Source organism: Haemorhous mexicanus, chromosome 2 (genome assembly GCF_027477595.1).
Source record: "Haemorhous mexicanus isolate bHaeMex1 chromosome 2, bHaeMex1.pri, whole genome shotgun sequence".
Classification (NCBI taxonomy): Eukaryota; Metazoa; Chordata; class Aves; order Passeriformes; family Fringillidae; genus Haemorhous; species Haemorhous mexicanus.
The window spans coordinates 91249107-91274754 of record NC_082342.1 but is presented as its reverse complement, the minus strand read 5'-3'; the positions used below and the strand labels follow the sequence as shown (position 1 = coordinate 91274754).

The following is a 25648-nucleotide window of genomic DNA, read 5'->3' as shown; positions in this document are numbered from 1 at the left end:
GGTAGAAACAAAATAAACATTACACAAAGTCCTGGTTTTATTTCACTCTGTATTTATAAAAGGAACAAAGCATCTTGGTGAAGTTCCATCCACATGCTAATGAGATTAAATAGAGCATGATGAGAAGTGCAAATGGATACAAAAGAATAGCTGTGTTCTTCAAAAAGGGCAATGCTGAAACAGAAGCAATATTGAAGCAAGTAAAAAGTAGTGCTCTTTAAAAAAAGTGCTTCATGTAGAGTAGCCTTGGGGCAAGGTAGCAATAAAAAAGAGTTCTACTCCACTGTCCTCAGACATCTCTGCCCTACTAGCCCTACAGTTATCTCAAAATGCCTTGGGGAACTGTTTTACCTAAAACTATTGTCTTAAACTCATTACAGAATTTTTATCTAATGCAAAAATCTTCAAGTAGATTTACAGAGGAAGAAGAAAACTAAATTGTGGTGCTACAGGTCTAATACAAGAAGGGAGTTTGGTGAAGTGGAGAATATAAATTCTTTGGTTAAGATGTCCATCCAGCTGAAAACATGGATTGGTACATTTCTATCATACTTCATTTACCATAAAGAAAGAGTTACTTCAAAATGCAGCTAAGCCTCTGCTTTACAAATAATATGCTAAGATCAAATTAATAGCCTGAAAACATGCTCTTCTTTTTAGTCAAACAAATAGAAAAGAAGCTGATGTTACTCACCACTGTATCCCAGGAATGTCACGTAGATGTAATAGCCAATTGCAATCAGCCATAACGTATTCCCAACAAAATACCCAATGACTGAATCAGATATGATGACATCTGCAAGAGATAACTGCTCTCAGCTGTTTTGATAGTGCACAATTTTGAAGCAGAGAGCTCAGAGTATTTTACTTACAGTTGATGAAGAACAGCTGTATAAAATGCAGAATGACTAGAAGAGGGTAGAAAGCATTCAGATGTACATCAAAGGCATATCCCCACTCCACATCATAATCTCTGTTCTGCTGCTTCACTAAGTACTTATTTGAAATGAACCTACATAAAAAGATATTTGAGACTGTTGTTAATATGAATCTATAAAGCTGACTGACAAAACACAGGTTTGATGTAGTAAGTCATATGTGATCCCAACTCTCCACCACAAAGCTTCTGCTGTCTGGCAATAAAAACATGCAAGAATCATGCAGACCAGAGTATTGTTAAAATGGTTTTGTTAAAACTATCATCACATCCCTTGCAGGCTACAGGCAGCTGAAATACCCCACGGGTAATACAGAAACAAAACTTCTTTATAAAGAAGAGATCAGTGCTACAATTTATCAGTCACAAGCTGCCACTTCTCTCTGTACACACAGGGAGACAACTTCAGTGAAATGCTCTTACAGGATCAGCACACCTCACACAGAGATACTTTATCTGATCGCTACAGAACTGATGCACTGCAAGGACAGGAGGCGGGCAGGAGAGTGCTCATAACATGTGCCTATTATTACTGAAAAGATCTACAAATGCAATGTGCACTGCCCGGTATTACAGGCTACTGAATGAGCCTCAAGGCTCTTTCCTTCAGCTTAAGTTCTGCTGATATCAAAATATATAGAAGAGGAACAAGAAGTCAATACATGCTCAGAAATAAGAGACCAGATTTTTCATGCAAGCTTCCTCTGACCTACTCTTTGTGCCAAGGGTGGAGTTGCAAAGAGGCAGAGCCTGGGTGCAAGGTGAGCAGAGGTGAGGCAAGGAGTTTAGACTGATTAGGAATGGGGGGAGCTTCTGGGAAAAAAGGTGAGCTTGCAGCGGAAGAAGGGACTTGAACCAAACTCGAGCCAAGTGACTGGTAATGAGGCCTGCAGGAAGCTGACTAAAGGACAGAGCAAATGCTGAAGTCTTCCTGGCTTAGGAGACTGCATCCTGAAGCACAAATTGCTGGAGGAGGGGGGCAGGGAGCATTACTATAAGCTCTTCCCCAAGCAATTTATGGGTTGCTGTCCCAGACAGGAGCACAGGTCAAGTGGACCTTTCATCTATCAGCTACATTTCTTTTATGTACCTCATTCTCAATTTTGCAATTACAAGCAGGAAATCCTGAGGCCACTGTCAGGATTTATCCCTTTTCCAATCACCATCACTTTAAGATGTCAACTCCATCCCTAAAAGTTCTTAAATGCCCTTGGCTTTCTTAAGTTCCTTGTAAAATAAAAAAGAAATTTTTGGTGCCCTCCCCTTGCTGCAGCACAGAAACAGTGGCTTCCTGTCATTTCATGGTTCCCTCACTGCTGCAGGACCCATCTATGGAGCTGATTAGGCCTGGATTGTAACATGACCTGCTCCTGCCTCTCTACTTCTTCAAGTCTCTGGACAGGAGTGGATAAAACTGGCAGCACCGACCAACAAAGCAAAAAGGTGCCGAGCACAAGACAGAGCAGATGGGGCTGTAGTGACACTAGCTACAGCCTTCAGCAGGAAGCACAGGCCAAGTGTATATGGCCCTGCTTAAACAGACTCATCCTCAGGCTCACACTACTTGACTTCTTCATTTGTTATTTTGATTGAACAGCTTTTTCTCTTTTTAATCACCTTTTGTTTTTTTTAATTTGGCACTACTGCTGCATGTTAACCAGCTCAAGAAGAAAGAAAAAAAAGCTGGAATGTTCATAAAAATACAGACCTTCTGACCATTTAACCTTGTAGGAAATAGTAAAGAAAGAGATATATTCTTTTTTAAGGTATGATTTTGAAACAATTACTACAACAGCATAAAACCTATAGACAATACTTGAATGTAAGTTTACTCCAAATAAAGAACCAAGTTTCTCATAAACAGCAGAGGACTCTGTGTCTGAACAGCAATACTGAACTTGGCTTCAGAAATCACTACTTACCACATCAGAGTTGCAATCAGGAGCCCCACGCCTACGCAGTCTATGAATACAACCCAAAGTAGCAGTTTTATTGTTTCAAAAAAACCCATGTCCAACACAAATCCAAATCCTACAGTAGACACTGAAAGCAGAGAAAGATCATTAAAGTCAGCTGTGGAAATGAAAGCACGAAATCTTAAACTGATGGACTTTTTTACCGTATCCTGTTATGAAATCTCCAGTTTCCTTTTTATTTTTCCCACAAGATTTTCAGTCCAACAGCTCAGGTTTTTTTCCACGAAAAAAATAGATATAATGTAGTTTATTCATAATATGAACACTCATCTCTACTTGGGTCTAATTGTAATGCTCCACCCAAACTATTAAAAAAAAAAATCAGACAATGCTACAATAGGACATTCTTTGTTTTATAAAAGCTCTTTGTTAACCAAAACAACATGTGTAATTCTATCTCAGTAGAGTTTTTCTATTATGAACAGGAATACACTATTTAATAGAAGGTAACTGAGACAATACTGAATTTGCAGTTTAGTCATTTTATATTATCCACTTTGTTATAGCTTAATTGTGCAATATACAGAATCTCACCAGGGCCTTTATGGTAAAAACAATGTTTTATCCATAATATTCAGGTAAAGCAAATATTCTGTATTTTTTAACAAAAACACTGCCATGTGGCATAGGGTTTTCTTACTGTCTGTGAAGTTATAGTGAACTATGCACTTCAAAATGCAACAGAAAATGAGTTGCAATGGAGAGATCAATTCAAGACTACGGAGTAGTACTTAAGCCTACTCCAATTTCTACTTCCCACCTTAACTTCAAAAGGGCTAGGCCTTTTTCTTCTGTTCCATACAGTTTGGTCCTTTTGTGTAGAAGGAAACTAAACGTTCATCCCAAAACTTTCCCTCCATGTTCCTTATGCTGTCTGTTCTCCCGCACTCACCGCAGAGCCAGATACTGAGTAGCACAAGGAAAGCGGGATCATCTCTTGCCCATTGGTCCTTTGTCTGTTTTCTGTAGTGAAAGTTCCTGTAAACCCTCTGTGGTGAAGTGAACAGGTAAAGCATCTGCCAGAGCGCAAACTCGAAGTCCATCTGTCGGAAGTGGAAGAGCCTCCGGAGGTATTTGTAGCGTTTTGCTCCGGCCGTGTGCCTCGCAGCATCTCTGCGGCTCAGCACACCATTGCCCTGGCTCCCAGAATTAACCAGCGTGGTTGGCAGCATTTTGCTAAAGAAAGAATTGGAAAAGATAAATTTGATTTTGCACACAATATGGGGTACAAATAAAATAACGCGATGCAGGCCATGGCTGCAACGCTGAAGTGACTAAAACTGAGCACAAGCGTAAATAATGACATGGGTTGGAGCAAGTCCAGAGGAGGCCGTGGAGTTGGTAAGAGGGCTGGAGAGCCTCCCTTATGAACACAGGCCGAGAAAGTTGGGGCAGTTCAGCCTAAAGAAGAGAAGGTTGTGTGGAGACCTCCTAGCACCTCCCCAATATCTGAAGGGGGAAAATAGGGAAGCTGGGACACTTCACCGAGAAGTGAAGTGATAGGACCAGGAGTAACGGGCACCAACTGAAATAGGGGAAATTTAGGTTAGATACAAGGAAGAAATTACTGTGGAGGGGATAAGGCACTGGCACAGGCTGCCCAGGGAAGTTGTGGAAGCGCCAATTCTGGCAGCGTTCAAGGCCAGGTTGGATGGGGCTTAGAATAACCTGGTCTAGCGGCCGGTATCTCTGCCCACGGCGGGGGGGTTGGAACCATATGATCTTTACGGTCTTTTCCAACCCTTAACAGTGTACGGTTCCATGACTTAGGAGCGGCCCGGCCGCCGCTGCTGACGAACACCCGCCCCCCCTCAGCGGGGCCCGCGCTCAGCTCCGGGCCGGGCAGCGCCGCGCCCCCCGAGCCCCGCCCCGCGCTCAGGGTCTCACCTGCTGCCCCGGCCCGCGGCGCGACCCCCGCCCTGCGCGGCACCGCCACCGCGGCCGCCTCCCGCAGCCTTCCGGCACCGTCCGCAGCGCAGGCGCTCGGGATCCTTCCCGGAGCCGCCCCGTCCCTTCCTGCCCCGGCCGGAAGCGGCCGCAGCGCCCGGGATGGCGGCGGCGGCCGGCGGTGGCCGCGGGGCGGGTGGCAGCGGGGCGTAGCGCCGGGCTCACCGCCATGCCCAAGTACTACGAGGATAAGGAGGAGGACGGGCGCGCCTGCAGCGGCGTGAGGGAGGACCTGCGGCAGTGCCTGCTAGAGAGCCCCTGCGTCCTGCAGGTGAGCGCCGCTGCCCTTCCGGGCCAGAGACCCGCAGGTCGCCCTTTTTGGGCCTCTTACCTTTTGTTCGCAGCAGTTTAGGGAATTACAGCTCCAGAGGAGAGCGCAGGTCACCGTACGGAAGCGAAATCCCCAGTGAACTTGTCCGATGTTGGAAGTAAATGATCCTCAAAGGCCCCTTCCAACTCACATTACTCAGTCGGCCAGAGCGTGGTGCTGATAACGTGGCTTGTGGGTCCGATCCCTGTATTGACCTTCCTTTAAGAGTTGGACTGGATGATCCTTGTGGGTGCTTTCCAACTCAGAATATTCTGGTCTATGATTCTGGTCTATGATTCTGTCAGGTATTTTGATGTCTGTTTGATGAGCTGAAGAAATCAAATTTTTAATATTTCTTTTTTCACCTACTAGGAAAACAAAAGCCCTAAACAGTGCTTGAGGGAAGGACACTGTAGGAGTTTGCAAGTGACATTCTTTGCATGCAAAAGATCAATGGTAAGTGTAGTGTGTCTTCTGCTACTGGCCCGGATGTTTCCTGTCCTTTTCCCTCTCTTTTAATAAAAACACATTATTTAAGTAAGGTGAGTGTCATTAAGCAGGCTCTTGCCTTTGAATCCTGATTAAACGATGGGTGTTGTACTCGGTTCTAATGAAGAAGCTGTAGAGTAGGAAAAATTGGAAAAACGTGTTTAAATTGGGTTAGGCTTAGAATGTCATGAGTAGTGATGTAGCTATTTTCACTACTGGTTTTAGTAAAGTTTTGGGTTAAAAAATATTAGTAGATCAGGTAATTGTAAGAAAAAATATCAGCAAGATATCATTTGCCTATAAGATCTTTGAAAAAATCTATATAGAGAACATTTAAATGAAGTGAAGTAAGACTTTCACTGTTAAAGCAAGCCTTGCATTGAATTCATGTTGAGTGATTAGTTTTCGTGGAATACTAGAATTCATGATAAATAGCAGTTTGTTTTTTAACATAATGAACTATCCCGTATGGAAATGACTAGTCATTTTTTAATGTAAAATGTAAATTAGATAAAGTTTTCATGTTTTGATAGGAGTTCATTGTTCAGATTTTTTTTGCTTGTGTTTCCATAACATTTAAAACATATTTAAGATGTGGTAAAGATGGTGTTAAAACTTTCCAAACATGAGAAATGCTGGGCTCATTTTTATTTTTATTTTTATTTTATTTTTATTTTTATTTTTATCTGATGAAGAGTGTACAGCTGAAATGGTACTTTTATTTTTTTCTTCCATTTTGTATTCGTTGTAGCAGCTTTTTGTACCTCTTCTATATGAACCATATTAATCCATAAAGGGACAAATTATTATTTCAGTGCATGGGAAGATGTTGTGTATTTGAAGTTTGAAACGCCTATATAAAACTGCAGTAGCAACATATGTGTCTCCAGGTGATGTGTCTGTATTTTTCTGTCTGTGGATTGTTAAGGGAGCCTGATAAAACTAAGTTTCTAGTTTCTAAATGCCTCCAGTCATGCAGGAAGAGGCTTGGCTCTTAAATTATTTTATCTAAGTCTTCCAAATTTTAAGGCTGATGAGTGAAGTTTTTCTTGTCCTGTTAATTCTTTAAATTTCTATAATCATGCTCAGTCAAACTTGTTATTTGTTATAATAATGAAATTTAAAGAGTGTCCAAAACCAAGTTAGACACTAAATACAATATGCTAAAATCATCAGGGGTTTTGCCTCAATGCTGTTTTCTTTTCAAGAAAACAGAAAGTCTTATCAGAAATGTTAAAGTAGGGCCAAGGTTTAAAGTGAAAGCTGCTTGGTTATTGGACAAGCTGTGTCAGCATGACTCTAGCTCTTTACAAATTTTGCTGCAGTTCTGAATTCTGGAAGAGGGTTAGTTAATGGTGGTGAAAGAAACCTCCTCAGTCTAATATCACAGTTGCAATCTGTCACTGCCATCTTCAAGATTGGCTGTCTAAGTTCAGAATAATTCAAAGATCAAAGTATGTTTTTCTGCTTCATTGGGAAAGAACTTGCAGTTTAGCTTCTGTAAGTGCTGCACTGTGGCTTTTATTTTAGCTTTGCCATATTCTTTAGCCTTTCATTAAATGCTTTTTCTGTAATTGCCAAGAATAAACTTGCACATTTTACAAGCTGAATATTGTTTCTGTTTTTACTGATTTATTTATATTTTTTCCAGAAACTTTGTGTATTTGTTATCCTTTTCCTCACAGACATTTGTAGTTACTCCTACTTCAACCAGATCTGAATTTTCCTCCTTTACTTTATCAGTTATATTTGCAAAACTGATCTAAGCAGATTTACTCTACCTTGTTTTTCATGGGTTCCTTGCCATGCTCCTATGCTGTTCTATCATTTATGTTGTTTATTTCAGAACACATAGGGCACTTAGCACATAATTTTAGTTTTATGTGAGGTGTAAGATCATATAATGCCTCTTTCATTGGAATCCCCTGTGGCTTGTTGGCTACGTCACTAGTTTTCTTCTGCTTTATTCTGGCCTTTTGTTCTGATGTTACAAAGTGCCAAGGTAGCACAAGCACTCTACAATACCTCTTTTAGAAAACACCTGCTCTTAATATATTGTCTTCAATTTTCAGTTGGATACCAGGGCAAGATTCAGAGGAAGGAAGGGATACTGAAGTCCTCGTCAAGAGATCTCGCCATGGAAATTTGGAGTTCATCAGCACTGTACACAAAACAGAGACTGAAATAAGAAGATGGTACCTGCTGCATCCTTTCATGCAGTGTTTTCATGGAAGGTATCTATCCTGAATATTCCAACAGATTGACCTGGATGTGCATTTAAATGTTAAAAAGAAGGCAAGCATAAAGCTACAAGTTCTGGCCAAAATGAGTATCTGTCATGTACTTGCAATAAAAATGTGAAATCCAGAACAAGCTGCAGAAGTTGTAATTCTGTTTTGAAGTAAAGTTGCCATTTGTGACTCTACTGTAAATTCTGATAATGTTTTACTATTAGAAATAATGCAAGGCATGGAACTGGGAGTTTGCTTGATGTGTTGAGGAAGAGTTTCCTTAGTAGATGAGTATCTCAGAGGGTTTCTCATAATAGAACTATTTTCAGAGACGAGGAATTGACCAAGGTTGTAAAATGTGTGCACAAGGTGCTTCCTCTCCAGTAAATTTGCTACCCAATAAAACTGTAATAGATGGGAGTGGTGCTGTTTTTCAGTCCCACACTGCTAAGGAAGTGGAATTTATTTGAGTAAGAAGCATTAAATAGTGCTTAAACCGTGACTGTGGTAAATGTTAACTGGTTCTATGTAAGACCTGCTTTTCCAGAGGAACATCTCCTTTTTCTTTCTTCAGTGTCCCCACCTTTTTAAGTGTCAAACTTTTAAGAAATAAATGGTGTTGTAACTCTTACATGTGGAAGCTCAAATCAGACAAGCTGATTAGAAGCAAGATAAGGAAATAGTGAGAGGGGAGAGAGCCATAGTAACTTCTTTTCTTGGCTGAATTTATCACCAAGTGTCTGATACACATTCAGTCTGAACAGATGTATGCAATGCTTTTTGTTTCTAAAACTGATGACTTCAGTGAATGAGCACATGTTGACTATTTAATTTGTCTGTCTTAAGCAACTGTTCTGTAATGAGTCAGAGAATGTTTGTGTTCCTTGTGTGTGTAGGACTTTATTTTTGCCACCTAAATCAACTCTGATTTCACATTTTTGTGTTCTGTTGATCATGTGGAAGCTAGTTCATTTGCTTAAGTGCTGTAAGCATCCTTTGTTTTCCACAGCCTACTTACCATATTATCTTTTTACATACACTAAGATGATAATTTATGTCTACAGGAGTATTTTTATCTCAACACTGTAATTCCAAAGTATTACTCAGAAGCCTTTTCCATGGGGAAAAACATAAAAAAGGTACTAAAAATAAATATAAAGCCAGATGGCAGGTATTTAAATGTCAGAGAGAGGAGTGGGAATGGTATGTGAGTTTGGTAGTCAAGGACTCTTTCATGGTGTGCCCTAATGCATGGGTTTGTAGGTTGATTGTTCAACTGATCTTTATTCCTTTCTCAGCCATAATCACTAAGCCTCTCCTAATGGTGCTGCAGCAACTCCTTGTGGAAGGGAGCAGAAACATTGCTACATCATAGACAAGACATATAGTTATTTCTAGTAATCAGATTGATCCAGTGGAGATCAGGTGTTAAATCTATTGGATGTTTATGGATTTAATAATTAACAGAACACATGTATTATTTGATCCAGTAGAATGTTAGTGTCAAAAATTTCTAATGGTTCACTAAACTACCTAGGACAGTATGAAAATACTGTCAGGAATCAAAATACTGATTTGCTCAAGAGACTTATTCAATTCCAATATTGTGTAACATAATACTCTGTCTAAAGATAAGTAATTATGTAATTGTCTTGGGACTTTGAGCACTGTCCTACTTGAGGGGTATTAATGCTCCTTTGGGAAAAAGAATTCATTTCATTAATGCCCTAAGTCCTATGCATTTGATTACAACTTTTTCCCTAATGCACAAAATATTTTTGTTTAAATGTATTGATGTTTTTATCGTGTGCCTTGGGCTGCATTACTGACTTTTAGTAAAAAAAAATGCATGTTTCTATTCTTTGGTAGATTTTGCAAGATGGGATCTGTGAAATTGAGTTGTTGAGGACCAATTGTTGGCACGGTGCCAAAAGGCTAATTCTAGTTTCAGAATCCTGACTATAAGCAGTGCTGCTAATTTGTGTTGAATAAGTAAAGAAGAGAGTTTGCAAAGACCCTCACTGCTGCTCTTGTTCCTCTCATTTGTTTTCCATGCTGGAGAGTCAGAGGGTGCTAGATGCTGTTGAGACTTAGGTCGCAGGCTGTGGCTCTGTCAGTGTTAGGGCCTGTCTGTGTTATAACATTCTGTTTCAGCAATTAAAATGTTCTCTCTGTGGTCAAGTCCTGAAAACACGGTTCTATTTACAGAGCTGTAAACACATATTGCAGAGCTGCTCACATGTTTATGATCATAAAAAATAGGCTGTGGTCATTTACTCTGAAAATTCTTTGGGCTGTTAACTGTTCTTTCAAGTCAGTACAGAGTGATAAGCATATGATTCTGTTTAACAAAAGCCCATGCCTACATACCTTGAAAAGTGAGAGAAAAGGGTTAGTGTTTAAAAAGTATCACACATCTAGTATTTAAGATGTGCCTCTCAGAAGGAAAGACAAAGTATCTTTATAAAGCCCTCACTTTTGAAATATTTTCTGCACCCAGACAGGGTGCATTTGTATTATAAAGGGCTTCAGTGAGTGGCACAAGAATTTGGTTGTCCAGTCTCTCTTCACTTCTTCAAGTTTCTGGAGAATAGCAGGTTGGATGAGATGCTTTTTTTCAAAGAAAACATTTAAAATTATATGTTTTCAATGAAAGCCTAGAACAAACTAGATTGACACCTTCTGCTTATAAGAGCAGCATTAAATGAAGTCATCATCTAAAAATGCAGCCACAGAATGTAGGTGGTAAGCAATATCTGTTGTTCAAGCCTGTGGTTAGAAAATTTACAAATACAGAACTGTCGCAGCTTTGTTAACATGATGGATTTTACACTGCCTTGATATTTGGTCATTTTGAATATGTGTATTTATTGTAAATATGTGTCTTGTCTAAAGCTGAAGAGCACAACAGCTTAATTCCAGTCCTAAGTTGTAGCTGACAGAATAATAACCAGAAGCTTTAAGATCCTTTCTAATTTTTCTTTTTCCAAATCTGCCTGCTGAATTTTCTGTCTCTGGCATGGTTTTATTGCAGATATCTTCAGAAAATCATTAACTGGTTATTTCTGTAAGTTGCACACTTCACAATTACTTGGTTGACTGTCTGTAGGAAGAAAATTCTGTAAACATAGAGAGCAGCTTCTTGAAGTGGACTATGCTTTATTTTCAGGATTTACTGAAGGTTCATTTATAATGTTCTTGAACACTGAAAGTGAAAGAAGCAAAAAGGTTAGCATTTTAACAGTTGCTTAGTTAGGTCAGTAGAAGGTGATATATTTCAAGTAATAATGTATTTTAGTAGCTGAACATTGGAAGTACATTTTTATGTCAAGCTGAGGTTGGTGTGTCCTGATGGAGGCTTTCATATGCAATATTCTTTTTTGGCTGACCTGTAGGTACTAATGGGCTGCCATGAAATGGAACGGAATTATTTCCCTAAAGATTTCTTAGTAACAGAGGAAATGATAGAAGTAAGTCTCTGTGACCTAGAACAAGATTTTAAAAATCTGCAGTATTGCTAGTATTGCTTTTAAAGGAGCCATGGAAAAAAAGCAAAGCAGAAATTGGCTCATAATTCTTAAGTTCTAATGATAAATTGTGCTACTGTAAAATTGTATTGTGTTGTCTTTCATTACCACTCCAAGGAAGAGGAATATGAACTTTTCCTAGTCAATTTGTGACAGGAACTTTTGAGGCTTTTTTTGTGGGGAAAGTTTTGAAGTCTTTTTGAGGTCACAAAGGTCTAATATTTATTAGCTGTTTTCTCAGGCTTTTGGTTCTGTGGCAACCATACCTCACTAAGGGTCATAGCAGGATGTTTTCTGGGATTCTGAGTGGGAAGAAATCTGTTACAGCTTGTTGGATTGTTGGCATGCTGAGGAAGATGAGAGTAAATAGTGCATTGATGGGATTGGTTATTGGATATGTAAAAATTTGTATTGCTCAATTTATGACCAAAACCTCCATAAAGCTCTTTATCAGCTGAGACTGGGCATTCAGGTCCCTTGCTGCTTTATATTAGTAGTTAAGGTAAGAGTTTGACACCTTTCATCTAGTCTGACTTTCTGTGAAGCTTTTTATGCCAGAGAAAGGCATCAGCTCTTGAAAATGGCATAAAATCTGATTATTTTTTCTCTTGATAGAATATTTCAATAGCCAGTAATCCATCTGTAGAAAGAGCATGTCTGTGTTGTGATTAGAATTTGACTTCAGTGTTCACTTCTGGGAGAAGAAGAGAGGATGGCTCTCCAAAGAGGTTAGCAGTGTCTTATGTTTTCCTGCAGGAATGCATTTGAAAGTTAAAAAATGAAAAAGAAAAAGATGCAATGAAATGCATGGATTGACTTCCTAGGCTTGTGATTTGTGTTATACCTGCCTTCCTTAGTCCCATCACAGGGGAGGGATTTACAATCTTCTTTTAGGAAGGAGGAAAACCTCTATTACTGATTTTTTCATTGATCCCGTACAGGTAAAATCCCTGCTTTCTTTTTACACCATTGATTGTGTTTCCAAGGTGAGTGTCACATTTTGTCACTTAACACACCACGTTAAGTTGAGATCTTGCATTCAGTTCCCTGTCCCTTATGACCCTGACGCCTTTTTCAGAGTCAGTAGCTTTTTCACTCTGATGTTTTCCCAGTGTATATGGCTTGTTTTCCCAGGGTGTAGCTTTTTGTTCTTTTGCTAGATGTATAACTTGAGATGTGGCCATTGAAGAATAATAGAAGTTTTGAACAGCATGCTTTATCATCTGTTCCAGAACTTCTATGTGATATCCCAGTTCTTTTGTTCATCAGTGTCAGGTGTTGGGTTGCCCACAAATACAATTGGCAGTGACTTTATACATACGTACACACCTTTGAAGAAAATGTGAAATAATCTTAAAGCTTGTAGTGGTCCCAGAGCAGCTCTCTAGATACTCCACTGAAATACAACTCCCCTCCATTTGTGAGGTTTCATTACATATAGATTAGGAAAACATAATCTTACAAAAAAATGAGGTGAATGGAAAACCTCTCTAGCATATCCATTCCTACCCTGCTGGGTTTTCTTGTATTTTGCCCTGGATAATACAGACTGCTCTGCCCACAAATAATGCAGTGATTCTCCACATCCTCCAGCACTGGTGCAACATAAGGCCCTTCTGGTCCTTTGGGTTTTAGTGCTGTTTCTATTCCCTAATACTAAATGAATATCAATAGTATCAATAGTAAACATTATTCTACCAGAGTCCTTGGTGGGGAGCTGTCCAAGTCTGCTGTTTACAAAGGTAGCACTTCGGTTGATGATGATTAATAATGTCATCAGCTGTATGTAAATAAACTCTGATTTCTTTTTCTGTCAGGATCTGTATTTAATTTGAAAGGTGCTAGTGACAAGATCTACTTGCTTTCCAGTTTGTTCTCGCCAAGTATATTTAATATTTTTATGTGAGGATGGCTTTCAGTTTGCATGGTATGCAGAAGAACTCTTATTTTCTGTCTCTTTGTTAAAAAATGTGGCAGGGTTCATTAGCTTTATGCTAAATGATGAGCAAATGTAAATTCTGTGTGATTTTGAAGCAGGGAGTCCTTCATGGAATTTCACCAATGACATGCAGAAAGGAAAATGAAAAATTCAATCTGCCTCTCCTGGCTTTTCTATCCCAGTTCAGATTATACTGGGAACTTCAGCTGGCAGCTTCTAGCATGAGGGAACTGCAACAGGCAAATTAAAATTCTTACACTGGGACAGTGTTGGGACTGACTCAGCTGGTTCTTGGCACTAGTCCTCTGCAGGTCATGCCCAGTTGGCTGGAGGCATCCAGACAAGTGTGTCTGTGTCTCACTGATTCTCCACTTCAGAGTCTTTTCCCCTCACCTCCCTCCTGGGAATTCCCACAAGGTAACTTGTTAGTAACCTGTGTTCTCCTTGGCTTTTGTGCACCATGTAAAAATAACAGAATGAGCCAGAGCTGGACTTTGACCTCTTCTTACATTCTTTCAAATGACTCTTAACATTGCCTGAGCACAATAAATCTCTCATTGATAGCAGCGGGGTACAGAAATTGGTTAAGAAATGGAGCCCAGCCTCCAGCTACACAGCAATTTCATCATGTGCCTGTGAGTGAGACAGCTATCAACTTCAAGTGTGGAAAATAAGGGATGGATGAATGGATGGATGGATGGATGGATGGATGGATGGATGGATGGATGGATGGATGGAGGAAACATGCTAAAATGTATCAGTGTGAGCAGCAAGACTAGGGAAGTAATTCTTCCCTTGAACTCCACACAGGTGAGGTCACACCTTGAGTGCTGTGTCCACTTTTGGGCCCCTCAATTCAAGAAAAGCAATGAGGTGCTGGAGCACGTCCACAGACAGGCAGTGGAGCTGGTGAAGGGTCCGGAGCACAAGTCCTGTGAGGAGCAGCTGAGGGAGCTGGGACTGTTTATCCCGGAGAAAAGGAGACTCAGGGGTGACCTTAGGGCTCTCTACAGCCTAAAAAGAGGCTGTAGCTGGGTGGGGGTCCGCCTCTACCCTCAGGCAACCAGCGACAGGACAAAAGGACGTAGTGATAAGCTGGGCATGGGGAAATTTATTTTGGACATTAGGGAAAAATTTCTTCTGCCTCCAATGCTGAACTGCAGATAAAGATAGAAGAGAATCCTACTCTCTATATTTTTGGATCCTCCGAAGCCGGAGATGACACCCTGGCTCGGGCGGGAGCAGCCCGAAGCGCTCCAGCGCTGGTGGCGGACGGACGGGCGAGGCCGACCCGGCTGAGGCCGCAGGGGGCCGGGCCAGGGCCGGGGCGGGGCTGCCGCTCCCGGCGCCGTCAGAGCGGGCGGGCGCCGGAGCCGCTGGGGGCGCGGGGCCGGCGGCAGCCGCGGGGCGGTGCCCGGCGAGCCGGGGCTGCGGAGGTGAGCGGTGGGCGCCGGCCGGGCGGCCGCGGGACGGGGGACAGCGGGAGAAGGCGCGGGGCGGGCGCCGAACGCGGCGGGGTGGCGCGGCTGCGACGGGAGGCGGCTCCGCGCCGGGCGCGCACGGCCGAGCCCCCATCTTGGGGAGGGGAGGCCCTGCCCGCCCGGTTCGGCGGCCGGCGCTGTCACCGGCAGCGCTGCCGGCTCTGTCCGTGCGTGCTTGGCCCGAGCCGTGGCTCGTCCCGAGCCGTGCCGGGCTGCGGCGGTGCGCGGAAACAGCGTGCGTGGAAGGTACAGCGCGTAAACAGCCGCCTCCGGGGGGGACGCGGGAGCGAGACAGCGGACACAGGGATGATGTTTAACCTCCCCTAATTTATTACAGGCCGGGGTTCACGATTCCTTTCCCATTTTGAGAAGCCTTAAAAGGAAGCAGATTGTGTGTTTAGTTTGGTGCATATTTCAGATTTTTGCCTGTTTATTGAGCTGTAATATGGTTGTGAAATATGGTAGAAATGCCTTTGCAGCACTGGTGCACCATCATCTGTCTTATGGTGGGTTTGGCGGAGCAGTGCTGAGAATGAACTTGAAGCTTTAGCCCAGTGGCATACATTTCCCCCACACCATGAGTAAAGTCAATATATGCTGAGCAGAGCCCAGTTTGGACTGCAGAGACGCTAGAGGGGATTTTGCCTGCGTGGTCCAGCACGGTGTTGACAGAAGCTCTCCATCCGCAGGCCGGTATCATCCTTCTGCAGAAGCCTCTGCTGTTTAGCTTGTCTAGGCTGGCAGTAGAGACCCAGCTGGGAGGATCTTGCTGGGTTACTTCTTAAGCAACAGAGGCAGAGACTCATCTTTGTCTTTGTCTGCCCTCAAACTCTAGAAACCCCTGTTGTGCTGAAAACAAGATTACTTTGCAGTTTCCCACTGCAGAACAGCTGATTGCTAACGCTTTTCACAAAAGCTCTTAATTAAAAGCTTATTAAGTTTTTCTTCCTGCTTCTGAAGATCTTAATTCAGTGGACCGCCTTGCTTCTAGGAACTCAGAGAATGCAATATCTTGCCAATTTTTTCACAAGTATCTCTGACTCTCTTATGCAAATGTTAGGTGGGAGCAAATGGCGGGGGGGGGGTGGGGGTGCATATGTATTTTTGGCAGGAACTTGACATTTAGTGTTCTTAAATTTAGAAGTTCTGGCACTTTGAAACTTTGAGGTGGATGTGACCTCTTTTACTCACTGTTCCCTGCTGCAGTACTAAGTTGATAGCAAATCATGATTTCAGGGCTGTTTTCAAATATCTGTATCCAGGCTGTATGTATTTTGCTAGATACATGACAACTTTGCTTCTGATTTAATTTATTTTTAATGAGCTAATTTTAACTTAATCTGTAGTGGGTGGTAGCTTGCAGGGAGCCATGGAGAAACAAAGAAGCCTGCCAGTGTGGCAAAAGAGCCATGTGATCTTCAGAGGGTGTTGGGCTCCCTTACTGAAGACAGTGATGACACCTCTGCAGAAACTTGCTTATTTTACATCTGTCTAATTTGCTGTCAGTTGAGACTGAACGCTGTACCCCTTCTCAGGTAGCAGAATTTTGAGTCTTAAGATCTCAGATATATTGAGGGTTGGATGTCATTAATCATCTCTTAGACCTGTACAAGTCCAGTCTGATGGTACAGATGCTGTATTAAATAGAGGTTCTCCCTGTGAACTGACTGCTAGGAGAAATTACTTTGTTTCCTACGTGTTCTGGTTCCTTAGTTTCTGTATTATTTTACTAGAATTAGGAAGGAAAATGAGAAGGCCAAAGATCCCCTCTCGGTTCTTGTTTCCTTGTTAAGATTTAATTCAGGCTTCTGGGCTGTGCTCTGGTACAGCAAATTTTAATTGCCCAATTAAAACTGTGTGTGTAAGTTGCACTGTTAGAATATAATACGTTAGGACCCCCTTTGCAGATATCTCTGTTGGAAAAAAATCCATTTCTTGACTGAATATGAAGAGCAATTGCCTTGCTTGGAGATGAAGTTTGAAACCTCTACCTGTTGTATTTGAAGAGAGATGGGAGATCAAATAATATAGGCTGCACAGCTCAGAACTCTGTCTTACACGTTCTTTGCTTCTGCTTGCCACTTCCCTTCCTGTTTCTTGTCTGATAAACTGAATTTCCTCTCCATTGTTGGATTATCTACCTAAATCTCAAACAGACATCCTTTGCAGAAACATTGTTGGAAAATGTTGTTGACCTTGGAAGAAGAAAGCTTCTGTCTGCACGTCTGTCAGGCAGATAGACATAGCCTCAAAAGATTTAAATCGCACCTATTGCTGCTTTATCTAATACAATAAGCTCTTTCCTACAGATGAAGTTGATTCTTCAGGCTCTCAGATGGAAGGAGGGATTTCCCTTTTCTGCTTCTGCACCTCCTGCCACCACTGCCTTCCTTCCTTTGCTTCCCATGCTCTGTTCTCCTCAGTGCTTTGCTTGCTGTGGGAAGTGTCACCACAGGCTGGTGGCATGTGAGGCAAAACCATGCCACAGTCAAGACAAAGCAGGCTGACAATGAGGAGCAAATCAATTGAAGTGCAGAAAATGACAGGAACGTTGTAAATTCAGGACATGACTGAGAGGAAGGCGTGTGTCTTGACTGCACAGGGGAGTGGTAGGGTCATAGTCTTTGTGGTTTGTGTCGTACACGGTAAGGGAGGTATCCAGGAGATAAGGCAAACACTCCAGGCTTTCCTGGCAATTACTGCTTGCTTTTCCCTGTACCATAAAGTAATGACATTGCCTGAGCCAACACAGCTGGACGTTGTGCTTCTGTCAGCACATCAATCCAGCTACTTTGGTCTCTCACAGAGGAAAGGCAGGTGCCAGTACTACAGAAATATATTAGCATTTCCTGAAAACAGCATTTGAGGCTTTCAGTAAAGTATATTCACTCAGCTAGAGGACTCTTTCTGGACTTCCACTTAGTGTGAAATTCTTGAATTTATGGTGATTTTACCAAATATGCAATAAATAGTGAACTGAGAAACTGAAGTAGCAAGGTACATCCTAACTTTGCTAAAACCATCTTGATATATGAGAGAGTAGCGTAGTTTTTCCCTGAATTTCCAGGCAAGTTGAGATCTTGACCTTAGGTGAGAGAGACTTTCTGTCCAGCTCGTAGAATGTGACCAAGGATTTCTGTGCAACGGAGGTTTGTAAATGTGCATCAGTATTCACCAAAAGTACTCATTAAGTACAGCAGTGAGATACTGCTAAGGATATTTTCAAGAAAGCAGGATATTTTCAAGAAAGCGTTGACATTCTTGAGCTGTTACATTTAGACCTGGCCCACTTGTGCCCTTCAATGTTCTTGTATATCTCACAAATGCCTGCATCTTGTTAGTGCATCTGCTGCTGTGGTGTGCTGACAGAGAAGCCTGTTGTGTGTGAGTTGCTTCTCTCTAAATACAGCTGTGTTCTTCCAGTTTGCTGCAGACAGAGCAGATTACCTCCGTTGTGAAGGAGATAACCAAGTGAGGTGAAAGGGAATAGCATAGGAGAAAAGGAGTGGGGATATAGAGGAGGGATGTGAAGGGAAGTGAGTGTAGAGGATAGGACAGTACAGGAAGGAGGAAAGATAGCGATAGGAAAAATTCATCATGTTCCTTCATGTTTCTCATCGAGGTTTTGTAGCATTTTCCAGTGGAGCACTTTGGAGCTGTAATTTCTGAAAAAAATCTGGAAGTATCCCGAACCTGTAGGTCTAGCTGGGGTGTGCTTGGGGGGGATGCAACAACAGGGGCTGAGCTTTATAGCTGGGCTTCCCTGGCAAATGCATCCTGAATCTGAGCATATGGGAAGCAAGTGGGGCTGTGTCATTCTGAGTGAGATCCTGCAGATAGAGGCCTGCTACAAGGTTTGTGTGCTGCTAACTCCCTTTGCTAGGTAAGATGTTTTAGAGCTATTGGGGCCATCAGCTCTCACAATCCCAGGTATTTTTATCTTCCTTAACAAGATAATATGTGTTAGTTACCATGCATCTAAAATTTTAGAAGAATAATTATTCTTCCCACAGTATGACTAATTATAGGAAGCATGTATGTACAGATGTTGCAAATCTTTGGAAACAGCACACTTCAATTCCTTGGGGGAGTTTATAGTTTAGGTGCCCTTGCTGCAATGTAGCAAACTGTGCAGAATCCTGCAACTATAACCAGTTCCTGTGAATGCCTCTGCACGTGCTCAGTTCCCACCTTTTATGCAAGGCCTAAGAAGTCCAGATTAATTCTGTGCTTGAAAAACTGTTTTACCTGGCTCTACTCTGTTGTATCACTGAGTTTTCTCTAACTTCCTTCCAGCAAAATGAAATGTGATTAGAAAGAATTTCTAATAACCTGGATTTTTTCCTTGCCATGAGTAGAACAAGTCTCTAAGGCAAAAATTACAGCTAGGAGTGGAGACACAGAGATTTGATGAGGGTTTTTTCTTCCACTCATTCTCTGTTGTTAAATCTATTGTGTTGAAATGCAGTGTTGGGTTTACTGCTAAGGTTAGGCAGTAAACCCAACTGGATCTTTCTATAATTCCTGTTTGTGTGTGCTTTCTATAATTCCTGTTTGTGTTGGCAGCCTGAAGCTTGGATTCAAACTTAAGAAGAATTTTTAAATGATTGTCCAGTCTTTAAGAGTTATAGTAAGACTTCAGAATTAAATGGCTTTGAATCAGGTATTTTAAAAATACTTGGCCTATTTGGAGTCTCTTCTGTTCTTTTTCCACCTCTTTCTCTACATTTTCTCTGTGATGACCAGTGTTAAGAGAATAATTTTTCATAGTTTGCTAAGCCTCTAATTTTTAAGAGTGCTCTTTCAAAAACCAACCTGGGGAGTGGGGCTGGCGTTTGTGTTGCGCTGAATAGAGTAGCTATTGATCTCTTAAAAATGTCTAAAGATTTAATTTTTTTTACTTTTCCCCCTTACCCACCTACGTTTTGTCTTGCCAGTAACAATTCTTTCAATCATGTAGCTACTTTTTACATTCATTAGGCTGGAAACTACTGCCTCCCACAGCAGGGCAGGTGGAACGAAATGTGTCCCTACGCTTCAGCAACTTCAGTGCAAAGTTCAGTGGCTTAATTTAAACTGTTGGCTTGACATTTCTGAAGAGTGTTCACTAGATCTGGTCCATTGACTTCGCCTGGGAGGCTGTAAACTTGAACAGCAGTGTGGTAATATGTTCAGTCACCAGAGCTACTTGCCAAGCTCCTAGTGCCATTTTTCTGTTATATTTTTTACCATAAAGTGCTAGTGCACTGTTAATTCTGATAACACTTCTGTAAATATTAAAACTTACTGTACATTGCATAATTTCTTTTTTAAAAGGTTCTCGCATGTTGTCTTGTAGAAGATGCTACACATAAAATGTAAAATCTGGCATAAGTCTTCCTGTCCAAGTCCAGAAGTCTGTAGAGCATTTCTCAGCATTTCCATTTTTGAGAATGGACATTATCTGCACAATAGAATTATCTCATGGCTTACAGGTTTTATGGGTCACTTTTTAAAGTTCAAAATTGTACGGTATCACACAGACAGTTACAGCAACAATGAATATGATACCAGTAGATGATAATTTCAGTAGAAAAGCCTTATATATATTTTTATATATACACATGTATGTTTAAAAGATGGTGTCACAGATAGAAGCTGGAAGCCTTTGGTTGTGACAGCTCCCTGTAGACTCATGAACTTGCTTTGTTGTCCACTCACATATTTCTATTAACATGGTCCTCGAGGTTTTGCAGTGATCATCACTTCTAATCCCAAAGTGTGGGTGGACCACCCATCATTAATTCTGAGACTGGGAGAAGTGTTTGGAACTGCTTCCCTGCCAAATGGAAAGTAATGCTGCTCCATATAAACCTGACAGTTCAGAGACATTAATACAGCATTGTGAACTGCAAATGACCCATACTGCTGTCAAAACAGCTGTCTTAAAAGAGCAATCTATGTAGCCACAGTGTAGCCTTGTGGATTCCAATTATGCTAAATCTTTAGTTAGATGATCTACTTTTCTCTTGTTGTGTTTAGTGCACAGGAGGGGTCTAATCTGGGGATGAACTGTTCTCATGGGGATGAACTCACTGTGACTATCAGTGAGTATAACAGCTTTATTTGTTGCAGAAATTGGAAGTTGTACAGCCATCAAAGCAGGAGATTAAACGAAGAGGAGGACAAAATTGTTTTTTTAATTGAGACCTACATCCTTCCAGAGGCCTGTGACACTACTCTACCATTCCTCAGAGTTCCTGTGTGGTGCAAGAAAAGTCTGAAAATTTTCCTTTTGTCATTGGTCAGTACAATATTTCTCAGATTTTGTGTGCCTGATTTAAGATCTGGTTTCAGTTTCATAGAATATCTAGGCCCTCCCATCTATTACTGCATATATTATGTTAAAGTCTGTATACTTCCAGTGTTGAATCATGGGTGTCTTGAGTTGGACACCCAAGCTAGTTGGTACTTTATTCTTTCTGTAGAAGCTGGCTGGTTCTCCCTTGAAATCTGTGTCCAGTATCTCTCCCATTCTCAGAGATGGTTCCCAGCCTCCTTGCACTAGTTTAGACTGCTCCCTTGGGTTGTTCTCCTTATGCTACTTGTCCCATCTCTTTGGTCTGCCCATTTTTGGCAATTTCTCAACTCTTTACTGCAAAGATTCCTCTCAACCAAGTTGTTTCTGACTTTATTTCTGGCTCCAAACATCAGTCCTGGTCTTCTGACAACTTGCCAGTATTGCTCTTCAGTTACTTTTTCTGCTCCTTTGGTTTGGCCATTTTTACCTGTGTTTTTGAATTTGATATTTCTTTCTTATCCCTGAAGGCTTGTTGTAGAAATACAGGTTCTGTTGGCCAAGTTCAATATTTAGCCAAATATTGAATGATTATTATAAGAAACTGTCTTCTGAACCTCTCAGGGTGCCTGTAAGGCAGTGCATGTGCAACTATGATACCTGTGGAAATCAAGAGTGCTCATTCTTTTTGCATCTTTGGAGATTTTAGTTGTGAATTAACCTCTACGAGATCTGTGTTTACTGTGACTTTTTAAAGGATTACAATAGAAAGGAAAGACTTACAGTTGGTTGGTTTTGCTTTCTTTTCATATTCTGCAAAATGTTTTTTCTTTAGACCTTACTCTTGGTAGCAACTGAACTGTTTGAGCTGAAACTGATGATTGTTCTTTAAAAAACAGTCTGAGACAAACACTCAGCATGAAAAATTTCTGGGCACACACTTTGGAAAAATGTCAGCAAGTGAAAAGAATGGTCTTTTAAGAAGTGGTGTTGAGCAGGCGTAGTTACAGGCACAGATGCTACTGGTCCCACCTTCTGATTGCTTCTCTTGTGCTGAACAATTAGAAAGTGCTTTACAAACTGTTCATTCACTTCTTAGGAGCCTGTGTATCCCAGCTGTTGTTCAGTGGCATGGCAGTGTAATGTTTGACATGCAGTTGCATATAAGAGGTTTTTAAAATAGTGTGGGACTAGTGATGACATTTAAGTGACTTGGCCATTAGAAAAATAGGGGAAATCTTGTGTTAAGGAGGAACTGCTTTCACTGTAAACAGAGATTTTCCTTCTCTTCCCCTTTAGATAAGAATAGTGGAAATGTTGAAGTGCACCTTTGCTTTGTTGTCTAGAAAAACCCTTTCTCTTCCCAAGCAATGTACCTTTTCTCAAACAACCATGAGAAAACATTTGTTGAGCAATAACCCAAAATGTATGGCTGCTGCCATCAAAGTTGTCAGCATTACTTAGAGTGTTTTATTTCTAGTAATAGACAGACTTCATCTTATAAAGTTTGTAAGACTTGAGAAAACTACATATGCTCTGATTGAATCTTTTCTACAGTATGTTTCTTTTGGCAAGAACAGATTACCCAAAAATACGCATTCCTTTTAGTTTGACCTAGTCTATATTTTAGTGAAATTACCTTTTCCAAGAAGTATCAGTAAGAACTGAATTTCTGCTAGAAATACTAGTGGCTATGCTAGCAGTGCTAGAGACTCAGACATCCAGCATGAGCTATGGATTTACAGCTTCACTTGATCTAGAGATGGATATGGAAAAAAGCCTTGTTAATTTTATCTCAAGTTCTCACTTTGTAATTGCTGTGTCATGGTGTTTTGAAATGTTCTGTACTTAATATATGAATGACAGGTTACAGTTCTTTGTTCCCAAGAGGCTTTCAAGCTGGAAACAAGCAATCTTTTATGACCAGAAGATTGTATATTCTATAAAAAGAAAACACAGCAAAATACAGTCAGTCAGGGGGAGTTTCAGGAATAGCAGAATTTCAGGTGACACACTGCATGCTATTTTACTATTTTTAATGGAGATCTCCACTTGTCATGCCTTTTGTAATTCCACTGTTCCTGGATCTGTAGGCTTTGTGTTTTTCTCAGCCATAACCCTAAGGGTAACCCTAACCCTAAATGGAGCAGTAAATGCAGCCTTTTGCTGAGGCTAAGGTTCCCAGCACATGGGTGGTGCCAAGGAAAATTACGTGGTGGGAGCAATGTTGTGGCAGTGCTGTACTCCCCTTGGTCTGATACTTCCCATCTGAGATCTGCTGCTGAGATTTATAAATTAGAGTGTGTGAACAGTTGGTATAACTAATAATAATTAAAAATAAATGGTGAGATCTAAGGATTAGAGGAACCAAGAAGAGCTAAAAACCCATTTATTTTCTTGCCTTTTTTGTTGTTTGTTTTGTTTGCTTGTTTGTTTTTTAGCATCCTGGTTAGGGAAACCTTGAAGATTTATTCCTCTAGAGAGTAATGTTGTGTGGCTCTGGAAGGAGGCAAGCTTCAGTTTACCTAAAATGTTGCAAGAGCTTGGGGAAAAAAAAAAAGAAAATAAAAATGTTACATTTATAAGTAGAAGGAAAAAGTCTTACTTCTTTAGTAAGATGGAAAAAGTAGATGGAAAGTAAGATGGATTTAGTAGATGGAAAAAGTCTTTACCATAAGTAGATGGAAAAGGGGATTTTTTTTTGTTCAATGACCCCTTTTTCATCATTGCTACAGTCATGATTCCACATTGGGATTAGACTAGAATTTGGATCAGTTGAAACAGGGAAGATGTGAAGGTGGCAAGAGATATATGCCTGAACAGAAAGGGTACTTGCAGAGCACAAGTTGAGAGGCATGGTCTGCCTGAGAAAGTTTGGCAGGATTATGTATCAGTTCTAGGCTCACAGACTTTAAAAGACCTTGATGTTAGTTTATGGATAATATAGGGGAAATATAATTTGTCTGTCATTTTGATGATATTGCTGGGAAGGAGATAATGGAAGACACTCTAGAATTGTGATTGAAGGTCAGGAGAACATAAAGAGTTGCAATAAGGAAGACTTGAAAACAAAAAAAAAAATCACCAAAACAACCCTCAAAAAAAGATTAAAAAAAGAAAAATAAAGGAAGGGGAACTATGAACTCTGAGAGAATTTTGGTACTAGGAATTAACAGAATTAGCAGTCAGAAAGTGAAAGTACAGAAAAGTTTAGAAGTTGGGAGAATTGCATTTCTCAGAAAGAAAATGAAAGGAGAAGCACCTCTCTGCAGAATAAATTTTAAAAATACTGAAATAATGCTTTAAAAGAGTACCTTCAAGGTACTGTGCAAATTAGAAGGTCCAGTACAGAGGCTGTGGAGAATTTTTAAGTGATAAGAGTTTGCTCTACTTTCAAAACCAGCTCACTAAAGCATAAAAGGAAGAAAGAAAACTTAGAAGTGAAGCATGAGGTTCCCATGCTGACTACTATAGATACCTAAATCAAAGAAAACCATTAATTTTAGCTGATGCGTATAAAAATAATATTTCAGTTTACATGGTTATCCAAAAATATTCTCAGCTACTTTGATTTTAGTGACGATGATTGCTAATATGAAAACTTCTTTAATGGCTACCCTGTGGGTAGAAGGAAGTATGCAAATGTAATTAATTTCCAGAGAGGAAGAAAGATGACTTAAAAATAAAGCTATGGTTGATAGTTGACTATGTCTTCAACGAGACATTGACATCAAGGAAATGGTTTGCTATATTGTCAGTAACTCTGCATTCTGGATCTCATCTTTGCTGTTTCCATCAGCTGCAAGGTACATACCACTTTCTATTTTTTTGGTCTAAATGAGCAGCTTTTTACTTCTGACAGGGTGCTTTGTAAGGCTGTTTGTCAAGGTGAAACACTTGTGGCTGGAAGTTTGATGCATTACTAAAATGTTGGCTTGTAATCTTTCCTGTCAGGTAGCTCTGAGTACCCTGGCATATGGGCTATAAAGGATTTTTTTGCTTCCTACTGAACCAAAGTTGACTAACATCCCACAGGAAATAAACAATTCTATTCTCCTGGAGACTGGGCAGCCTGAGAGGTGGTTCTAGTCAGCCTCTGTCTCTGAAGAGCTGCTTGCTGACCTTCCCAAAGGCTAAGCCTTCCCAAGCTGGCAAATGGAAGTCTCCACTTCCCTATCCCATCAGCTGCCTCCCTGTTTACCTTTGAACAGCTGTTGTACCCTTTTACAAGGTGAATGGGGGTGTGTGTGTGTAGGAAGGGTTTGGTTAACAGTGTTTAAATGCAGTGGGCAGGTGGGTAACTTAAAAAATAGTTGTTTTTTTTTTTTTTTTTAGTTTGCTTTGTTTAGTGGAGTTTAGTACTTCCTTATAGCATCTTGCATTTATCTGAAATTATGGTTTGCTGACAAGAGTGGAATGATAGAATGGTGCAGGATATATTTGTACTCTCCTGTTGTGTGTGGCTGGAAATAATCTGAGTGTAGACCTGGTTTTCTCCTAATAGTTCTATTGAACGTGGCTGAGACCAGGCACT

The 25648-nt window shown here is 40.9% G+C and overlaps 3 protein-coding genes across 16 annotated transcripts in view; 2 read left to right on the top strand and 1 right to left on the bottom strand.

Moving 5' to 3' along the window:
• Window positions 1-32: 32 nt before the first annotated feature.
• Window positions 33-4932, bottom strand: UNC50 (unc-50 inner nuclear membrane RNA binding protein). The gene is made up of 6 exons (XM_059839490.1): window positions 4801-4932; window positions 3806-4089; window positions 2860-2980; window positions 873-1012; window positions 695-796; window positions 33-174 (listed from the first exon to the last, which is right to left on the bottom strand). Exons 2-6 carry the CDS (start codon window positions 4083-4085, stop codon window positions 38-40), a joined length of 780 nt encoding a protein of 259 aa, XP_059695473.1. The 5' UTR covers window positions 4086-4089; window positions 4801-4932; the 3' UTR covers window positions 33-37.
• Window positions 4932-8032, top strand: LOC132323803 (cytochrome c oxidase assembly factor 5). Its single transcript, XM_059839491.1, has 3 exons — window positions 4932-5131; window positions 5543-5626; window positions 7732-8032. The coding sequence occupies exons 1-3, from the start codon at window positions 5030-5032 to the stop codon at window positions 7771-7773; spliced, it is 228 nt and encodes a 75-aa protein (XP_059695474.1). The 5' UTR covers window positions 4932-5029; the 3' UTR covers window positions 7774-8032.
• A 6672-nt stretch (window positions 8033-14704) lies between these two features.
• INPP4A (inositol polyphosphate-4-phosphatase type I A) overlaps window positions 14705-25648 on the top strand; it is a 112081-nt gene continuing 101137 nt past the window's right edge. For 3 of the 14 annotated variants that reach the window (XM_059839476.1, XM_059839475.1, XM_059839479.1), the window contains exons 1-2: window positions 14734-14792; window positions 20952-21120. The gene's annotated coding sequence lies outside the window, so the exon portion shown is untranslated. Of the gene's footprint in view, window positions 14793-15223; window positions 15243-20951; window positions 21121-25648 lie in introns of those variants that run through there. The other 11 variants (XM_059839471.1, XM_059839465.1, XM_059839478.1 and 8 more) reach the window with 8 other exon arrangements.

Coding starts and splice junctions, on each gene's coding strand:
- UNC50 (XM_059839490.1), bottom strand. CDS start 4,085: ATGCTGCCAACCACGCTGGTTAATTCTGGGAGCCAGGGCAATGGTGTG. Junction 2,981..3,805: donor ACTCAGTATCTGGCTCTGCG/GTGAGTGCGGGA, acceptor CTCTGCTTTCAG/TGTCTACTGTAGGATTTGGA. Junction 1,013..2,859: donor CTGATTGCAACTCTGATGTG/GTAAGTAGTGAT, acceptor CTTTTTATGTAG/GTTCATTTCAAATAAGTACT.
- LOC132323803 (XM_059839491.1), top strand. CDS start 5,030: ATGCCCAAGTACTACGAGGATAAGGAGGAGGACGGGCGCGCCTGCAGC. Junction 5,132..5,542: donor AGAGCCCCTGCGTCCTGCAG/GTGAGCGCCGCT, acceptor TTCACCTACTAG/GAAAACAAAAGCCCTAAACA. Junction 5,627..7,731: donor TTGCATGCAAAAGATCAATG/GTAAGTGTAGTG, acceptor TTCAATTTTCAG/TTGGATACCAGGGCAAGATT.